Here is an 18,822-nt window from a genome sequence, read left to right on the forward strand (position 1 = left end):
TAAGAGTGTTTGCAACCCTGCAGCTTCTGGGAACAGTTATATTTTATTTGATGGCAACTCCATGCCCTGACTCTTGGCCATAAAGAAATCAAAGGTTCTCTCTCTGTGGAAATTATTTCCTGTGGGTTGATCACTCAGAGAGAAGCAAGTCAGACATTTATTAGGGTGAAGAGAGGGATGAGAACTAATGCAGGAGAAGTGATTTTGGAAAAACAAAAGCCTTAGCTCTCTGAAATAACCATCCCTTCATCTGCACAGAAAAGGGTGACTACAGCAAGTGCTGCAGTTCTCGGTCTAGGGAGGAGGGGAAAGCAATAATAAAATAATTATTTCAGAACAACTGAAGTAATATATTTCAGTAGAGAAAATTCTAGCTATACTTCTTCTCCCCAGCCTAGACTGTACTGCTGGCATCCTAAACAACCAAAGCCAGACACACAATCTAGGGAGCCTGCAGCTGATTTGGGTACAGCTAGGTACCACATCCACCTGGTTTTCAGGGTATGCTGTGCCCTCACCTCACCTACACAATGACAGCAGTCACATCCAGAACACAAAGAGACAAAACCTGGTTCTTCTCCAGTGCGTACGAACTTATTGTATATGTGAATATAAAAGAAAATAGTTTGGGTTATAAAATCTCTTTGTTTTGGAAAACATGACTTAAAAGGCATCAATTTTTTCCCATTTTATATTCTGATAGAGAAACCTTGATATACAAAGTTGATAGTATTGCTAAGGCAAAAAGAAGCTGGAGAAGATGGCAGGGAAGTGCCTGTCCCTCATTCCTTTCTCTGGACTGCCCACTTGCCTCCCCACTGAGATCAGAGTGCCAGTCGAGACAGCAGCACCCCTTCACTGCAGTCATCTCATGCTGGTAGCCACGAGCAGCCCCCTGAGGCATCACCAGCTCTGCAAAGCCTATTCAGCCTCAAAAGCAATTCCCACTGATCTGCTTCCTTTCTATTTCACTATCTGCAACTACCACTCATTTTTATGTACCCCCATTAGGTGCTATCTGTATTATCAAGTTCACAAACTCTGCAGTGACAACTCCAGACTTCTGTTTCACCAGCCAGGTCAACAGTGCAGTAACTGCCATGCATCCATTCTTAGATAATAAATTGTCAAGAGAAATGTGGGTGTACATCATACTCTGAACACGACTGATCTCCTGGAAGCAAAACTTCCATTTGAATCAGCATTAAACTCACAGGGAAAAAAAAGTAACTAATATTTTATGTCAAATTTCTGGTTGTAATTAATTCACTGCTGTGCCTACCCTTCCAATGAAGGGGCTGATAACTGCAAAAGTTCCAGTCTTATTTCTTGGAAGCCCTCCAAAGGTTTAAGCTTCTAACTTCTGTTAATTAATTCAGGAGGAACCTGAACATATGGTGTTATAGCCAAAAATATATAGCATATACAAAATATAGCAAATAAATCCCATAAAAATAGGCCTATATTTTAAAGGGTAAAAAGCTGGGAGAGGTGTTTTGCTTTTTTAATGACTGCTTCTTTATTTTCCTAGGAGGCATTGCTGGGTGCTCTCACCCAACAACAGCTTGAGCAAAATAAACATAAAAAAAAGACTTGTGCAAGACACTGAAGATCAAAGGCAGGTTCCATGCCGTGCCTTTGGAGAATGCTACAAAACTGGCATTGTTATGAGTTCCCTGAACACTGTCCTGAGGACAGAATGCCAGCTCATCACCGATCACCACCTCATTCATACCCAAGTATCCCAGGGGATCCCGGCTTCCAGCCCTGCTGTGCCCGGTGCCACAGCCCCAGGGCACCGGTGACCCTCAGCACTGCTGCCCGGACCCCTCAGCGCTGCTGCCGCCCAGAGCCCTCAGCGCTGCTACTGCACAGAGCCCTCAGCGCTGCTGCTGCCCAGAGCCCTCAGCGCTGCTACTGCACAGAGCCCTCAGCACTGCAGGCCCAGGCTCACTGGGCCCCTCACAAAGCCCAGAGCTCTCAGCACTGCAGCCCAGGCTCACTGGGCCCCTCACAAAGCCCAGAGCTCTCAGCACTGCAGCCCAGGCTCACTGGGCCCCTCACAAAGCCCAGAGCCCTCAGCACTGCAGGCCCAGGCTCACTGGGCCCCTCGCACAGCCCAGAGCCCTCAGCACTGTAGCCCAGGCTCACTGGGCCCCTCGCACAGCCCAGAGCCCTCAGCACTGCAGGCCCAGGCTCACTGGGCCCCTCACAAAGCCCAGAGCTCTCAGCACTGCAGCCCAGGCTCACTGGGCCCCTCGCACAGCCCAGAGCTCTCAGCACTGCAGCCCAGGCTCACTGGGCCCCTCACAAAGCCCAGAGCTCTCAGCACTGCAGCCCAGGCTCACTGGGCCCCTCGCACAGCCCAGAGCCCCAGTTAAGCTCTGCCCTGCAGCCCAGCCCAGCCCTGGCTCACAGCTACAGCTGCCCCAGCCTTGCCCTCTGCCTGGGGCTGACCCTGCCTCGCCAGCAGCTTCTCCCCCGGGCAGGCTCGGGGACATGCCCCAGCCCAGCTCTGCACACGCCAAGGGACCATGGAGCTGCTCCCTGCTCCGCCGGGCTGGGACTGGCAGTGATTCCCAGCAGCCTGGGCTGCTGCCACACCCCGGTGCGGTGCTCAGCGCCCGCCGTGTCTGCACCGCCCCGGCCTCCTCCCTCAGGGAGCAGCCGGCTACGCCCTCACAGTCTCGGCACCTCTCTCCTGCTGCCCCGGGACAAGAAGGAAGGCGCTGAGCGACGGCAGTGGAGCAGCCCCAGGCAGTGTGGCTGCCCTGCAGAACCCAGAGCTCCGAGGTTCCCGCTGCCCCTGCTGGGGGGCTGAGCCAGCTGTGCCCGCCGTGCGAAGTGCTGAGCGCCCCGGAACTGGTGCAGGGCAGCCCCGGCTCGGGCCCGGTGCCGCTCACACGGGCACGGCTCGGACCTGCTCTGCTGGACCCAAAGGACATGTCCCACCACAGCCCTCCCAGCTCCCCGGAAATCTGCCCTGGAAGAGCTGTGCAATTACTGCCTGAACTCCTCTTTACACTCCTGATGCCTCCGCTGATAGGAGCTGATACTTGAGAGCTCCGAAATCCCTTTGTCCTCTGACTATAGCAGACCCTAAAGATGAAAGGCAGAAGATGGCTCTTTCCAGCACAAGACTTACAGCTTGTCGCTAAAATAGGGTTGCATTTGCTGTAATGTACACTCTGATTTGTACTTGATTTGCTTCTGGTCCTGAACAGACTTCTGCCAGAGGCTACATAGATCTGTTTGTCTGCCTTATTTGTGATTTAGCTATATTTGAGTATGTCTCCATTTTATTAATTTGTTGACTATGCATATGAGGCGTGGATGGACAATAGGTCCTCATGATCCTCTCTGCCAACCAACAAACATCTCAATCTCTTCTCTTTTTTTGCCTCAACTTTTATGCTAAGGATTGTAGTACTAGATACTCTGAAATAACTCTTACACTAATTGTAATATTGCTAAAAATGCAAGGAATTCACTAAAATCTCACACAGGACTACAGGAAAAATAAAAAACAAGCACCAGCTGTTCCCTCTGATTGTTCTGAGGATCTCCTGTGTTCAGGTAAATACCAGTCACGTTTGGACACGGGGACAGGGAGGTTGTGTCAGTATTGCTTTGCCCTGTGCTTATCCACGCATGAGGTATGACACACATCAGCACAAACTAAGGACTTCTGCACAAACAGCACAACTAAGCCTTACTGTTTAAAATGGAGCACATTTTTTGGACTTCAATTTATAAAATTCCTTTAGGATGTGGAGCATGTAATTGCTCTAATCAGAGGAATTAATCTTCACAGCTTCCATGACTACAAGGCATCCTACAGCAAGCAAGAAATGATTCAGAAGTGGCTTCACACAGTCCAGCAGTAAGTCAACTAAGCACATCACACAAGTAAATCACCACCAGAATTTTTAAGCTGAAGAGTTTTACACAAGACTTTTAACCAGATGACTGGGAGAATTCTCTTTGTGTCTTGATTTCTACCTGTATACATGAAATTTAGGAGTCATTTCCCATTCCAGCTGCAAATGACTGTTTGTTTAAAATCAATTAAAACATTATCTTAACTTTCATGTCCATATGAAAAAAGTGCCATTCATAAAAAAGGTTCAATTTCTGAGCCCTGCTACTTTTATCACAATCAGGTTTTCTTGCAGGAAAGTAAGAATATTTAAAAAATGGTTTGCAAGCATTGGCAATATAAAAAATTGAAAAGTAGAAAGGTCAAATGTCAAGCAAAAATAATTTTTTGTCACCTTTCTTTCAAGAGACTGACTGCAACTGTTAAACTCAATAAAAAGACAGTGTTATGTTCATTTTCATTTCTGTTCCAAGGAAATGGAAGTTGCACTAGTAAAGTACCTTTTTTACAAACAGTTTTTAAACGAAAGAACAAACTGTGAATGCCTCACCCTTCCAAGGAAAGAGGCAATAGATAAACTGTGAAATAATTACACATGCTTGTCTTATAGAAAGATATCCATAATTATCTATATAATTATCTCACTGAGAGAGGGAAGAAATAATAACAGAACATCTTTCTGTCCTGACATTTGCTAAAGAGCTTTTATTTTCCCAGAAATTCCAAGAACAATTTCAGGGACTTAGGAGTCTCTCCTGCCTGTACCAGAGCATTCTGAATGTCATGTACTGCCTGCAGTCAGCAGCAGCACTCGGAGATGAGAGAAATGTGTGTTTTGGCTCTGACAGCGCAGGCAGAGAACAGAAGAGCCTAAAACGGTTGTGGTTAAGGAACAACAGGTGACACAAAAAGAACAGAAGACTGCAAAAACAAAGCTGATGCAGGCCTGTGTATGTACCTGTCCTCTTCCTACTGTTGAGGCTGACAGGCAGCTCCAGTTTATCCTTTCCCTTTAGTATTTCTACTCCAGTTATGAGTAGTAGCAAAACCTGTTTCCTGACTGCAGCTGTACATGAGTCAGCTGTACTTTGCCACAGAAATGCTGCAGAGGAAAGGAAGAAATGTTGTGCTCATTATTTTGGCCATTAGCTGCTCACCGTATTGGTTTACAAGTATTCACCATGCTTTGTTAAGCTGCAAAGAGCAGCCATGTGAAGGGTGTGCCTCTGCTCCAACACCCTCTGCAGCTGCACACTGCCACCACCAGAACCTGTGGCACTGAGGGAATTCTAATGTTTAATCCCTAGCAGAAGGATCTAAATCAGACTGTGCATTCATGAGCTACTGTGTTTGTTTAATAATATTAATATTGATGGTAATTGTGTCTACTACAGGAAAAATTAATCCACTTAGCTTGCAGGCAAACTGGATATATATAAATACTTGGAGTAACACTGTCACAGAGCCAAACTGTTAAATTATTTTTATTTCTTTGAATGTTTCTCTTTTGCTTCTAAGACTTCCATCCACCAGGTGATTTTCCCTTTGGAATAAGGGTTGTATAACATAAGTAATATATTTGGATTTTATAATTTTTTTTAGAAATGTAACTATTGAAGGATGAATATTTAGCACTAACTATTAGAACTATATTGAGTAACAACTGCCAAATCAGATTAAATACTTGCTGATGTACGTATTTAAGAATCAGCTGAAATGATTTCTACTATAAAAATGGCAGAAGCATCTACAAAAGTATCATATGAAATATCACATTCTATACAAGTATCATTAATAAAGACACAGTAGTAGTGTAAAGGAAATTCAGACTCACTTTTTGGGATGGACAGGAAGACACAGATACTGGATCTGCCTTCAAAATCCTGACTTATTTGTGTAAATATTAGAAGCTCTGTGACATTCAGGGAGAAGGAGCCGTATCAGCTGATTTTGCTACACAGTTTAACTTGACACCCTCAAGAATCCATCACAAAGCTGAGAGCTCCTGTTTATTTGAGAGCAATACCTGCCCGAGGCCATTGCACACAGCCCTGGCAGGACAGTCAGGATCCTGAGCACTGCCTTTCACTGCCCTGGCACCACTGCACTAATGCAGTTCTGCTGCTTGTTTTAACAGCAGGATGTACCTGCTTAGCCTGCCCTGCTGGAGCAAGGGAATCCTGCTGGCTCTGTCTGACAAGGCATGGGGATAATCACATGCAAGCATGCACACACAACTGAACTGCCCTCACCCAGGAAACAAGCTGACCTTACAGAACACCTTCATGTAAGTAACACAAGCAGAAGCTGCTCTTAACACAGAACCCAAAGGAGAGGTTCACATTCTTTGCCCAAAGCCACTGTCTCCAAAACAACTGTCCTTTCTGATAACTCAGCTGGAAAGCACCTCTGTTAGCAAACATTTACAACCTTCAATCTTTAAGTGATTTTTGATGAAATCATTTAAAGTGGAAGTTGTTTGTTCTCATCCTAAGGCTTATGATGCAAACACTGAGCAGCTATGGACTCTCAAAAGCATCCCAGATGCTTAATGAAACAGTGCTGAGCAGTGAATGTCCAGAGACGAGCAGGAAGGGAAGGGAAAAGGGCAATTCCTACATGTATCTCAAGCTGAACTGTGACTGCAATGACACTTGGTTCAGGGGGTTACTAACAAAGGTACCATTGCCTTTTGTGGCACTGACAGACCAGGTTGGTGACGGGAATAAGACTGAGCAGGAGAGCTGGGATATGGGACTTCCACGTGGGTGAGAGGAGCTGGGTGGAGCTGATACAAATCTGAGGGCTAGGAGGGTCAGAAAAAGGCAAGGAAGGCAGCAGATTTCAGGATGCAATGAAAAAGCTCCACAGAATTTCAAAAGCATCTGGCTGCTGGATGGGAAATCACAGGAGGATCACAGGTAACTCTGAAGTGGGAAGGGGCACCAGGAAAAGTAAATCAAATAGTGAGTTATGGTGAGGAACTTGACTAGGAATAGAACTCTTTTCTGTCCTCTGTCATCTGTGTGTCTCATGGCCTCTTTGAATGCAGTAACTACAGAACTGCCATCTCAATTTGCTTTCCCAAGCAAAGACTAGAAGCCCAGATGAATTAAGGCTGTGAATTAAGACTGTGGCTATTACCAGGTGAGGAGCCCTGCCCAAAAAGGCAGCTGCACTTGGTGGTAACCAGGAGTACTACAGAGAGAAAAGTTTAGGCAAGCTGCAATCCTTGAAGTACTAGAGAATTACATTTAGTCTTACTGCAAGGATAACGGGGGACAGCTTTTGGAGGATGACTTTGCTAGATCTACTTTTTTCTTGTCTTGTTAATTTGTGTTGCTATTTTCCCTATATTTCTCATATTAACTCCAATATTGATGCCATTTTAGAAACAAATGTCAAGTAGCAAGAACAAATATGAGATACTTTCTGAACAGTTTGCTAAGAGCTGCACTCTTTTGTTTAAAGAAAGTGTTCATATGGCCCCATTTGGAATTGAACAATCTACAGAATGGGTAAGGGTAAAAGCCCAGTGATTCTTATTTAGTCTTTACACCACAGAAAAGTGACAGGGATTGTTCCAGAGCCTTCAAAAGGCACTGTGAATCCTGAATCCATGGGCTGCATGCTGTCAGGGCAGGCTGTGGAACATCCCAGCCAGGCCAGTTACCAGCACTGGTGTCTCTGTGGTGCATCTACAGAATCACCTCTGACACAGCAGCCAGCTCTGCCTGGTGTCCCAATCTTACCTGAGCCCTGGTTGGAACGTTCCTATCATCAAAGTGCTGTGAAAATCCTGCAGAAACATCCTGCAGTTCTCTGTTTGAAGGAACTTTCCCCTGGTGCACAGGGCTCAAACAGCAAAACTATTCTCAAAGCTTGATACCAGAGCTTCCTTTATGCTTACACCACTGACCCTTCCTTGCTCCTTTCTCAACAGGACTTACAAGTTCCAGTGTTGTGATCCAAAGCACCGCTTGAATTAGATACACATTCCCTTATATGAGCAAAAGGGACTTAGGTATGCTTATTGGCAAATATCTTTTTAATCGTAGGTCTGCTTTGGCAATGGAAAACAAGGATCCTGCTCCACTTAAACATAAAGCTTAGGGAAAAACGGAACAAACCAAATGCAACCCTGGGATTTTCTTGTACATTTTTAGCCAATCAGGAGAGAAATTAGAGTAGTTCCACTAAAATATTATGAAAACTGTTACAGCAGGTCAGGCCATTTCTTGCTATTTACTTATACAGAAGACAGAGCAAAAAACCCAAAACTTTGAAATTCACTCACTGAGATTAAATAACAATGAATGCAAGGTAATACCATATGAAGAACAGCAGCAATCAGCTTATGTAACAAGTGACTCAAATACACAAATTTACTATTTGTTTGAGTAGCTTCTGATGTAACAAATACAAAATGTCAGGATCTTTTATTTCTTCCATGTTCAAGAACTTGGGAGTTACAGAGTGGTGAGCTCAGACCCTAAGGTGAGCTGGTGCTTGCTGTGCCTTCTGCAATATTCATGCCCTGGGTGTCCAGAGAAGGGCAAAAGAGCTGGGGAAGGTTCTGAAGCAGCTCAGGGAGCTGGTGGGGCTCAGCCTGGGGAAAAGGAGGCTCAGGGGGAATTTTCTGGCTCTGCACAACTCCCTGACAGGAGGGTACAGCCAGGGGGGATAGGGCTCTGCTCCCAGGGGACAAGTGACAGAATGAGGCTTCAAGTTGCACCAAGGGGAGGTTTCTGTTAGATATCAAGGAAAATTTCTCCACTGAAAAGGTAGTCCAGCAGTGAAAGAGGCTGTCCAGGGAAGTGGTGGAAGCATCATCCTTGGAAGAGTTCAAAAACCTATGGATGTGGCACTTTGGGACATGGTTTAGCAAATGAACGTGGTGGTGCTGGGTAAATGGATGGACTCAATGACCTTAAGGATCTTTTCCAACCTAAACAATTCTACCACCTGTTCCCAGATTTCCACAGAGCAGGAAATGAAGAGCCAGCTGTGCTTCTCAGCACATACAACTGCTACCTTTGATAAGCAACAATAAGAGGAAGAGCCACAAGAGTTCACCTATTACTCAGACAGATACAAATCTTCATTTTGCCAGACTTCATCTGGCATCATTAAAGAAGAAACAGAACTTCTTACTGAAGGAGATATTTAAAACCAATTTTATAATGGATTGCAGACTTCTCCATGCAGGTCTTTACCCCCCTCTCACTTGCAGTGGATTTGAAAGTGCCAGTCTGATAAAATGCAACAGCTGCCTTCCCCAGAAAGAGCCTGCAGCAGAGCCCAGCTCTGTCCCAGCTGGTTCAGCTCGATGCAACCCTGTTCACTGACACCCACCAAGACACAAAGAGAATGTTCTTTGTCTCTTGCATTAAAGGACTGATTTCAGGAGGTAATAAGTGTCCTGCAAGAGTGGCTGTGTGTAACAGCTTCACTTGTCAGCAACTATTTTACTGCTAGCTAGACTGGGGGGGAAAGGAAATGCAGACACCACCACGAGTATCTTCCTTTGTTATCATCATTTTGATGAGATTTACACATCATTTAATTCAGAGCACGGCAGAAAAAGCTCCTGCACTTAAACTTGTTTCCTGTTGTAAGGCCATCATCAAACACACAATGGCAGCAGAAAGAAATACCAGCTTTGAGAGCTATCTGCTCGGGTACTCTTCATTTTTTAAACTACATCTAGCAGCACAAGAGTTCTCATGAAAGCAACAGCAATAATGGGATCTAAAATATGTATGAATCTGAATGTGTACTGTCACACATGGGCTCTGTACAGAGTGTTTCATGCTTGACAGCATGCTCTGATACAAGTAGACAGAACAACAGATGAGAAATCTACAGCTTAAAATCAAGATTATTTTGTTACTTTTTCCCTTTCACTGAGAGCAGAAATAAAAGTGCTAAAACATGTGCAAAAACCCTACCAACAAATTAATAAGAGAGGACAAAGGCAAAAAATTAGAGGTAAGCATAGTTTAAAACATCAAATCCCCCAACACTTCAGTGCTCCTACCTGATGTATTGCATTAGCTGAGCCACTCAACTTTGCAGAGATGCTGTGAGCTGACTCTGTATTTGCTGCTCTAACAGTGTGACAATGGCCTCCAGCATTTCTAAATATCCAAGAACCTTTTTTTAATGTAATTACCTTGTGAAGTCAGTCATCTCCATCATAATCACACACATCCTCTTGGCAAGAACAATTATGTCATTGCTGGTATCATCCCAGATTTCAATCTCTGCATCAAGCTTACTCTTGACTTTTTTGAAGTCAGCCACTTGCTCAGCTATCTTTTCCTTTTCAGCTTCTGGCAATTGAGTCATCTTGGCCTAAAACAGAATCATTTGATTTGTAAAACATCTATGTCAGAGTATTTTATTTTTTAAACAAAACCACTGCACATTAATAAATACACAGTTTAAACACATTATGGCCTGAGCCAACTGCTTGAGTTTGAGCACTTCTAAATTTCAGAACATGTATGTTGTCACTGGATGGGGCCAAATAAATAACCTCAGTGTAATAGGGGAAGTGATGTTCCTGAAATCATTCATTTTAACATAGCAAGAGAGACATTATTAAATTCTTCCAAACAGCCTTTATGAAATATGACTGAAAAATTTTCCTGTTTCCTATGGCTAAGGAGCAGTTTTAAGTATGATACATGTAAAAATTACAAAATGCAGTATTTATTCAGGTACAAAATAGTCAATGAAAAGGGTTAATTGTCCTGAAACACTCAGGTATGCTTCTTCTCTCTTCTGAGAAGGTTCTATATTATCATTCTAGGACCTGAAAAATATTTAATTGTTCAAATATGCATCTTCTGTCTTTGCAGAAGACAAACAGGAGACAGAAATCAGGATGTGCACAAGATTACCGAAAGCCCCTAAAAATGTGGCACGGTCAGAGAAATGTCTTTGCTTAATGCTCTCCATGAGCAAGATGAACAGCCTGCTGCAGTCACGGGTCAGACACCCCTCCTGTGTCAGAACCAGGCCAGGGAGCAGCCAGGGGCGGGGATATTACACGGCCACATGAAGATCCTGGTCCTCCATCATCCCTCCTACCCCAGAGAGAGGAGCCACACTGGTCCTGGTGGCTCTGCTGCCATGCTGCTTATCTCACACCTTCCCTTCAGGCTGCCAGGAACCCACACCTACACACAGCAATTATTAACACACTGTCATTACTCTATAATTACACAATAAATATTTTGTGACTTATTCTTGTTTAGAAAACATTGTCTACCACCAGTAAAATGGAAAGTTAAGGCAATGGATAAATTGCTTCTAATTAATAAAATGGGCAATCAGTTCCATACATAATGTGTATGTTTTCCAAGCCATGTGTTTTCAGAGATTTTATTTATGCTAGAAGCACTGTCACAGGGTTAGCTTTCTCACTTAGACAAATTACTGAAAATTACAGGTTTCCCAGCATGTACCTGTAATTGCAGTCACACACAGAATCACAGAATGGTTAAGGGTGGAAGGAACCATCTGACAGTGGTCAGAATTACCCTACAGTCACTGAACTAGAAAGCACAACTATTTGGAGGCTATTTGTTCCATGTTGTTAAAAAACCCCAAAATGCCCTACAGAGGGAAGAGAACTTTTATGATCTCATAAATGTTTGCTGATGGGTGGATGTCTGTGGTATTTCCTAGCCCCCAGCTTCAACACTGTTTTGAGTTCAAGATCACAGGCCTGGATCTCAAAACCACAAGAAAGATGGCATTTTAATGAGGGAATTGTGACATACAGTATCCTGCTATCTGCCAACAATAATGAGCTTCAGGTGGAAGAGACATTATCCACTGGAACAAAGGGCAAAGGAAATTATAATTCTGACCTTGTCTTGTCTCTCCTTTCCCTCATACTGGTTTAAAATCATGACCAATAAGCAAGTGTATACAGAGCCTTTTAAGCATAGATTTAACTCTGTATGAAAATACACAACAGTAATTGTGAAATAAAGATCTAAATTGAATGACTATTACATGAGTGCAGGTTTATTCTGTCAAGCAAGAGAAAATTATTTTTTTACTACTTCTAAGACAAAATGTTATTATTACAGTAGCAGGTAACAGATTTAGGACTAGGTCAGAGGAGAAGTTATATCTGTGATATTTCTTTCCTTCTATTACTAAAAAAAAGTAAGGACTTTTTCTTAAATTTCCCTGAATATTCTGAAGGCTGTTTCTCCCTGGTAGCTGGAGTCTCCAACACTGGAGTTTGCATCATTTGAGTTGTCCCATTTGCAACCTGACTGACCCTGTGAGACTGGTGTTTCCTTTCATTACCTTTCCATGCTTCAGTCAGTTCTGGTGTTTCCTTTCATTACCTTTCCATGCTTCAGTCAGTTCTGGTGTTTCCTTTCATTACCTTTCCATGCTTCAGTCAGTTCTGGTGTTTCCTTTCATTACCTTTCCATGCTTCAGTCAGTTCTGGTGTTTCCTTTCATTACCTTCCATGTTTCAGTCAGTTCTGGTGTTTCCTTTCATTACCTTCCATGTTTCAGTCAGTTCTGGTGTTTTCCTTTCATTACCTTCCATGTTTCAGTCAGTTCTGGTGTTTCCTTTCATTACCTTCCATGTTTCAGTCAGTTCTGGTGTTTTCCTTTCATTACCTTTCCATGTTTCAGTCGGTTCTGGTGTTTCCTTTCATTACCTTCCATGTTTCAGTCAGTTCTCCATCAATGAACTGAACTTTTAAGGCCATGTAAGGACACATGGGGGGGTAACTAAGTGGTGATGATTTTGATTCTTCTCTCCCTGGTACACTGCTGGCCGATGACATCCCAACCCTAAGAACTGGCCTTTTGCTACCTTTATCTCGGGCTGCTCTCCAAGGATTTGACTCTCACATAAACTTTGATTATGCTCTTAAAATCTCAGACTGACATATGTTTTTTCTTTCCTGACCCCTAAAACCATGTGACAGGCCAGATACGCACCAGCACCATTCTTACCACTTACAGGGACCAGGAAGGAAAGAAAGGCAACAGCACAATACATTCAAGCAAAATCAAAGAATCTCCCTTGAAAATTATTTAACACTTCCAGCTATGTAGGCTGCAAAATGTCATGTAACTATAGAGAAGAAAAGAGGAAAACACTGTTTTTCTGCACTTTTGTAGGCTGCAAGGAAACAAACCCCAGCTTCCCAAATGAGCACATGGAAAACTTCTCAGAGCTTTTACATGCAGGAACACAAAATAACCTGCTCTCCATATACTGTAGTTATAAGAAAATGTCAGAGATCTCAGAAGAACAGATTTGTGTCCCTACTTTGTCTTGGGAGCTGAGGTTTTCATCCCACCAGAGCCTCAGCAGCCAGAAGAAGCCCTCTGGTCTGCTCCTGCTCTCCTGCTGCAGTCAGCTGAACATTTGGTGAAAAAGAACAGGACCCCTGTAGATCACTTGAAATACAGCAATATATTTCAATCATGCTGTTTCACAACAGCTCCAATCATGGCTTTTAACTGGCTTTTTCTTGGACAAACTTTGTAGACCACTGTCATACACCACACATGTGAGCTGAGCCCTGAGCTGGTGAGTGGCATCCCTGCTGTGGCATGAGGGGACCTCTGAGGTCCATTCCAGGCTAAACCATTCCTGAGTCTGATTCTGTTTGAGTGCCAGTGTGTTCCTAAGTGAATTCATGGAGACACCACTGAGTCAAAGGGACTGTCAAAATGAGCGAGACATGTCCACTACCTTTTACTGCTACTTTTCCTACTGAGGGAATCAGTTTGTGAGTTTGGATGAAGAGGTGACAGAGATATGTTGGATATTCAGCATTCACAGCTAAGTGAATACTCGCCCCCAGAGATGAACTGTGTGGGTGTGTGATGCTGACAGAGGGGAGAAGCTGTGTTTCTGTCAATACTTTACTACCTGCTGTCACCAGCTGCCTTCTCCCCGTTTCAAGAATTGCAGCAAGCCTGCTGAAGTGCAGCATTCCTTAAACAAGTTCAGAGAGTGCCTCATTTGTTCTGCCATGACAGTTCTGCTGTACTTTTAGATGCAATATAATTGGATAAACCAGATGAAGAGGTGAAAGTACTGGGAGATAGCAAACAAAGCGTTTAATGCCATTTTTGCATCAGCCTTCATTAAGAAGGTTGGCTTAGATGATGCAAGTATGGCATATTCAATGCAATTTCTCTTTGTCCCAGGGCCATAGGCCCATAGATAAAAAAGCATCATGCCCTAAATCTGGGCTTCACCAGAGCTTTGCCACTGGCTCTCATGTCATCCTTACAAATCACCTGGAGAAATGAGGTCTAGATGTAATCTCCAGTGGGTGGATGTAATATTGGTTAGAAAACTGCTTGCAGAGCACTTATCAAGAACACACACTGAGCCAAGGGATCCATCAGGAAAAGCTGTGAAGGGAGCTGCATTAATCAGTGTTTCCACAGAACCAAGAGTCCACACTGCACAGTGGCAGTGGAAGAGGCCTGGTTTACAACTCCAAGTGCCCTTGAGATCTGGAAACATCACAGGGTGTAGTGCAGCTGAGACAATGACAGAGTTTACCCCTAAGAAAAATCACCAGCATACACACAGAACTGAGACAGAAGCAGCCATGGGCAGCTGTGTGGGTGGGAATTTGTGGTTGATAAAAGGCTGTGCTCATGGCAGAAAGGCAAACCTCATACAAAGCTCCTTGTGAACTATGCACACAGCAGAAAATAGTGCAAACGTCTCACTTGTGCTGCTGAGATCACAGGCGGCTTCACACATTTTTCAATTCATTAACCAGCTGCAGAGCACCCAGAGGAGACAGAGACTAAAAGAACATACAGGAAACTCCACCCTGAAGAGTAAATCAAGGTTACTGAAGCTTTTCAGCCTGGAGTCTCCAAAAGAGGCCATAGAGAAAGGATGCACAAGTACATAAAAAAAATACATACAGAAGGGAACCTCACTCTCTGTGTCCATTCCAGATGAGTACTAGCATGTTAATCACAACATATGCGGTATAAGGACAAAAACTTTCCAATAAACCATCAATTCCAGTAATGAGCTCAGTAGAGAGAGCAATAGAATTGTTCATATATATGTGTGTGTCAAGAAGAAGTGTATTTATTCTGCCCTGGGCCAAATGGCTGGATTAGCCAAGTTCTTGAGGTTCTTTCCAGCTCTACTTTGTAGAAGTATATAATATACTGCTGCAACCTTGAGTATTTCAGTAACTTAATCTCTTTACGGAAATTGGGTTAAAAATTGGCGAGAAAATTAAATGCTTTTGATAGATCATGACTCCTGACAGGGAATCTTTTGCTATGTATCAAGTGTCAAAATTACTATTCATAGAACCTACTCAAAATTACAGTAGTTATCTTCATTATGCTTGAATTCTTACCAGTATTTCATGCTTGTGTAGGGCTCTGATAAAAATTTTAAAAATATTCCGAAATTGGCTTTTTCATTAACAAAACAGCACACACTTCCTATTAATGCACGTCAGCATTTCACTAAATGTAGGAACTTAGATGTACAGTATTTGCCACTTGAATAAAAATTGCTAATTAATCTGGTGGCAAACCTAGCTTCCCTTCTAACTACTTTTTATGCAAGTATCAACAGTTCTTCTTGGTCTTTGCTGCTTTATCCAGGCTTCCCTCTTAGAGTTTATTAGATTTTTAGAGCTATATAATTAATCGTTGCATTTAAAATGCAATACAAATAAAACAATGAAATAATTTAGCCTGGATTTTCTCATTCACAGAACACACTGTATCAACTCTTTTTCAGCCCAGAATTGTTGCACATACACAGTGTGCAACAAAACTGTATAAAAAATGATCTTAATCCCAGACATTTTTGTCCATGCATTCACAGAAGTTCTGTAAAAGTAAGTTCTGTATGCAGAACTCTGACACACAAGATGTGGGTGTGTGGCTGCCTGAAAGAGTTCTGCTCTTGCCACCCCTAAGTGGATTAAGTTGTGAGGTAAAACATTTTGCCTCTTCCTCAATATGATCACCTTAACCTGCAGCAGCAACTTTGAAATTAAGCTAAGTTGTTCTTATCACTAATTTAGTAACTTCAAACACTTTAAGTAATTTTTCCTGATCATTAACATGTACATTGTCCTCTAAGCTGAAAATTAACTGGGCAAAATCTTACTCATCCCTCTCTTCAACACAGAATGCCACAATAACAAGCCACTACATCCCTCAGTGGAATTACACTGATAAGGCAGCATAAATAAGTCTGTGATAAGCTTCCAGAGCTGACTATACAAATTACACACAACCACCAGAGGAACAGCTAACTTTCAGCTGGGAAAAACTGCATTAGTCCTTGGATCCAAGGAGCAGTGCCTGTTCCTATAGTAGCTAAGGGATTGATCCTAAGGAGCCTCTTCTTCAAGGATGTAAAATCACCCTACAAATAATCATCAGTATTTTTATCCAGTTGAAGTACCCAGAGATCTCACAGCACACTGCCCACGCTGACCTGTATCCCCCAGCATGGGATGGTGCCACAGGCACTATTATATTCATCTCAGAAATAGGAAATTATCTGAGGGAAAAGAACAATGGAGTAACATTTGCAAGATGAGTGAGGAAGATCAATATGAGGTCAAATCTCAGTCTTACTATTTCACCCCTAATTTCTGCTCTCTCTCTTTATGGAGATAGAGTCTGAAGGTGTGATTAATAATACATGACTTTTTCATACATAAGGGAAACAAGATTTGCTAGTTAAGATGTAGCCTTTGTTACAAGTGGCATACACACATCACATCTGGTTTTATATGTTGTGATAAAAACAAAGAAAAAAGGCTTCAGCTCCCCATTGGAGCAGTGAGGGATGTGACATGGAAGAAATTACAACACTTGACAAAGCAAGAAGAATCAAGAGTGCTCCTATGCAGAATGAATATGGAGCCAGGTATGTATAAATAAAACTGAATTATTATAGCTGAAATGCCCAAGAGAAAGAACTCAAGGAGGAAAAAAGGCTGCTCTGCAATCTTGCCAAAGGACTTCTGGAACACAGTCATTCCTGGTGTCAACACTGCACACAACAGCCTTCCAATAGGACACAAAGCTGCTGCACCCCACAAAACCACACACTGCCCAAAGCTTAACATCTATCTTCCCCACACACATCCCTCATATTGCTAAGCAGCTTCTGGGTATAAATCTTCAAATATCAATATCAAAGAGCACTCCAAACAAAGAGGCCTAAAATCACTGTTCTTGTTTACTGCTGCAGCAGCAAAAAGATTTGTTAAGACACCTTTTTTTTAAAAAAAGTGTGCAGGTGTCTGTCAATATGGTACTCCAGCCTGAGTGCATATGTATATAATTTAGTCAAAGCTATGATTTTCCACTGCTTTCAGGGGGTGATGTGCCATTTATAGGCCCAATAGCAGGACCTGAAATCTAGGAAAATTGTTCCTAAACTATAGAATTAGGCTTTAAGCCATGACCTCTATCTAGATGCCACAAAAAGGAACATTTACAGTAGCTGTATTATTTTAGGGAGAAATGGGGGAAAACCAGAAATGCCCATACTCTAATGTTAAAGTACTAGGGGTTTTAGCTGTATTAACTGTAACAGTCCCTTCCACCTCACAAGGAGAAGCACATCCCAGAGACATCTCCCCAAAGCACCAGTCTGTGCATCTGATTGCTGACAGCCAGCTCCCCACCTGCCAGTCTTCAGCATCTACTTCTTGCTTTGTGCCCTCTCAAGTATGTGTTATTTAGTTTTCTTTTCAAAGAGAAGCATTCCCTTTAAAGAAGTACTCTGGTTTAGCTGAGAAGTAGACGGCCATGCATGAACATGTGATCTTTGAAAGCTTTAGTGGATCTTATTACATTACTACAAACTACTACTTGTGCTTTGCCAGCAAGAGCCCTCCAACTGTGAAGTGACTTCCCAGGCAGAGAGCACAGCAGCATTTCCCTGCTCCCAGAGCTCCTCCAGCCCTGGCCCCACGTACCCGGTCCGTCTTGCCCTCGGTCTGGACGCTGGTTCGGCTGCGCGCGTCCTGCTCCTCCTCCAGGTCAGACACGTCCTCCAGCTCCTCGGGCGTCTGGGGAAAGGCAGCAAAGGGTTAATGCTCAGTGCTCATGTCAAACATCTCCTCTTTGGTCTGAGGTAAGGTCTGACAAACACCAAGCAGCCCCCCCTTACCAAACTCTGTGTTTAAACTGGTGCTGGGGCTGCTAGCAAAGGTGTCTCACAAGAAACCTTTACGTGACAAGAACGGATTGTGAGTGTGTCACTTACCAGCTCTACTGAGCAGCACAAGTTCCTGCGCAACCAGAAAAAATAAGCATCCTTAACTTGCTATTTTTATACATGGCATTATTTAATATGCCACTGCCTGTTCCTTCTAGTCACATGAACTGCCAGTTGATTCTGTGATTCTGTTTCATTTATGACAAGAAATTTTCTCTATAATCCAGATCTCCAGGTTTATTTACTGCTTCCCTTTTACCAAAATATTATTAAAAGAAAAGGGTTTTCATGCAGAAGTTCGGAATTTTATAATAAATAACATAGCAAAACACCCACGCTGAACATGACTTTATAAAGGATACTATATAAAACATTAAAAGTAAGTTTCTTCTATCAGCAAAACACTGCACAATGAAGCATACAAGGTTTTTGGGATTACGAACCCCTTAAAAAATACTATTGCTCCTGCCAATGCAATAGGGCACTCAAGAAACTTTCCTTTATCAAGTAAATTCACAAAAATAAAAAGCAAAAATACACAGAACCAAGCTCTACAAAGCTCGTGACAGATCTACCACCACCTTGACATCTAGAGTTCCAATTAGAGGGAAATCCTGATGTTCTGAGTCCCCCAAAAGCCTGACATTCCAAGAGAAACACGTCAAGACCAGGACTATCAGATAACCTTAGAAAAAGAC

At 43.0% G+C, this 18,822-nt stretch overlaps 1 protein-coding gene across 4 annotated transcripts in view; it reads right to left on the bottom strand.

The window, feature by feature from the left end:
* CTNNA3 (catenin alpha 3) overlaps positions 1-18,822 on the bottom strand; it is a 435,224-nt gene that overhangs the window by 51,731 nt on the left and 364,671 nt on the right. For all 4 annotated transcript variants that reach the window (XM_071438368.1, XM_071438369.1, XM_071438370.1 and 1 more), the window contains 2 exons: positions 17,883-17,975; positions 10,056-10,237 (listed from right to left, as the gene is read on the bottom strand). In XM_071438368.1, the coding sequence (XP_071294469.1) occupies positions 10,056-10,237; positions 17,883-17,975 (275 nt within the window). The remainder of the gene's footprint in view (positions 1-10,055; positions 10,238-17,882; positions 17,976-18,822) is intronic.

Source organism: Agelaius tricolor, unplaced genomic scaffold, assembly GCF_023055355.1.
Source record: "Agelaius tricolor isolate 1412-34295 unplaced genomic scaffold, bAgeTri1.0.p SCAF_13, whole genome shotgun sequence".
NCBI classification, from domain to species: domain Eukaryota; kingdom Metazoa; phylum Chordata; class Aves; order Passeriformes; family Icteridae; genus Agelaius; species Agelaius tricolor.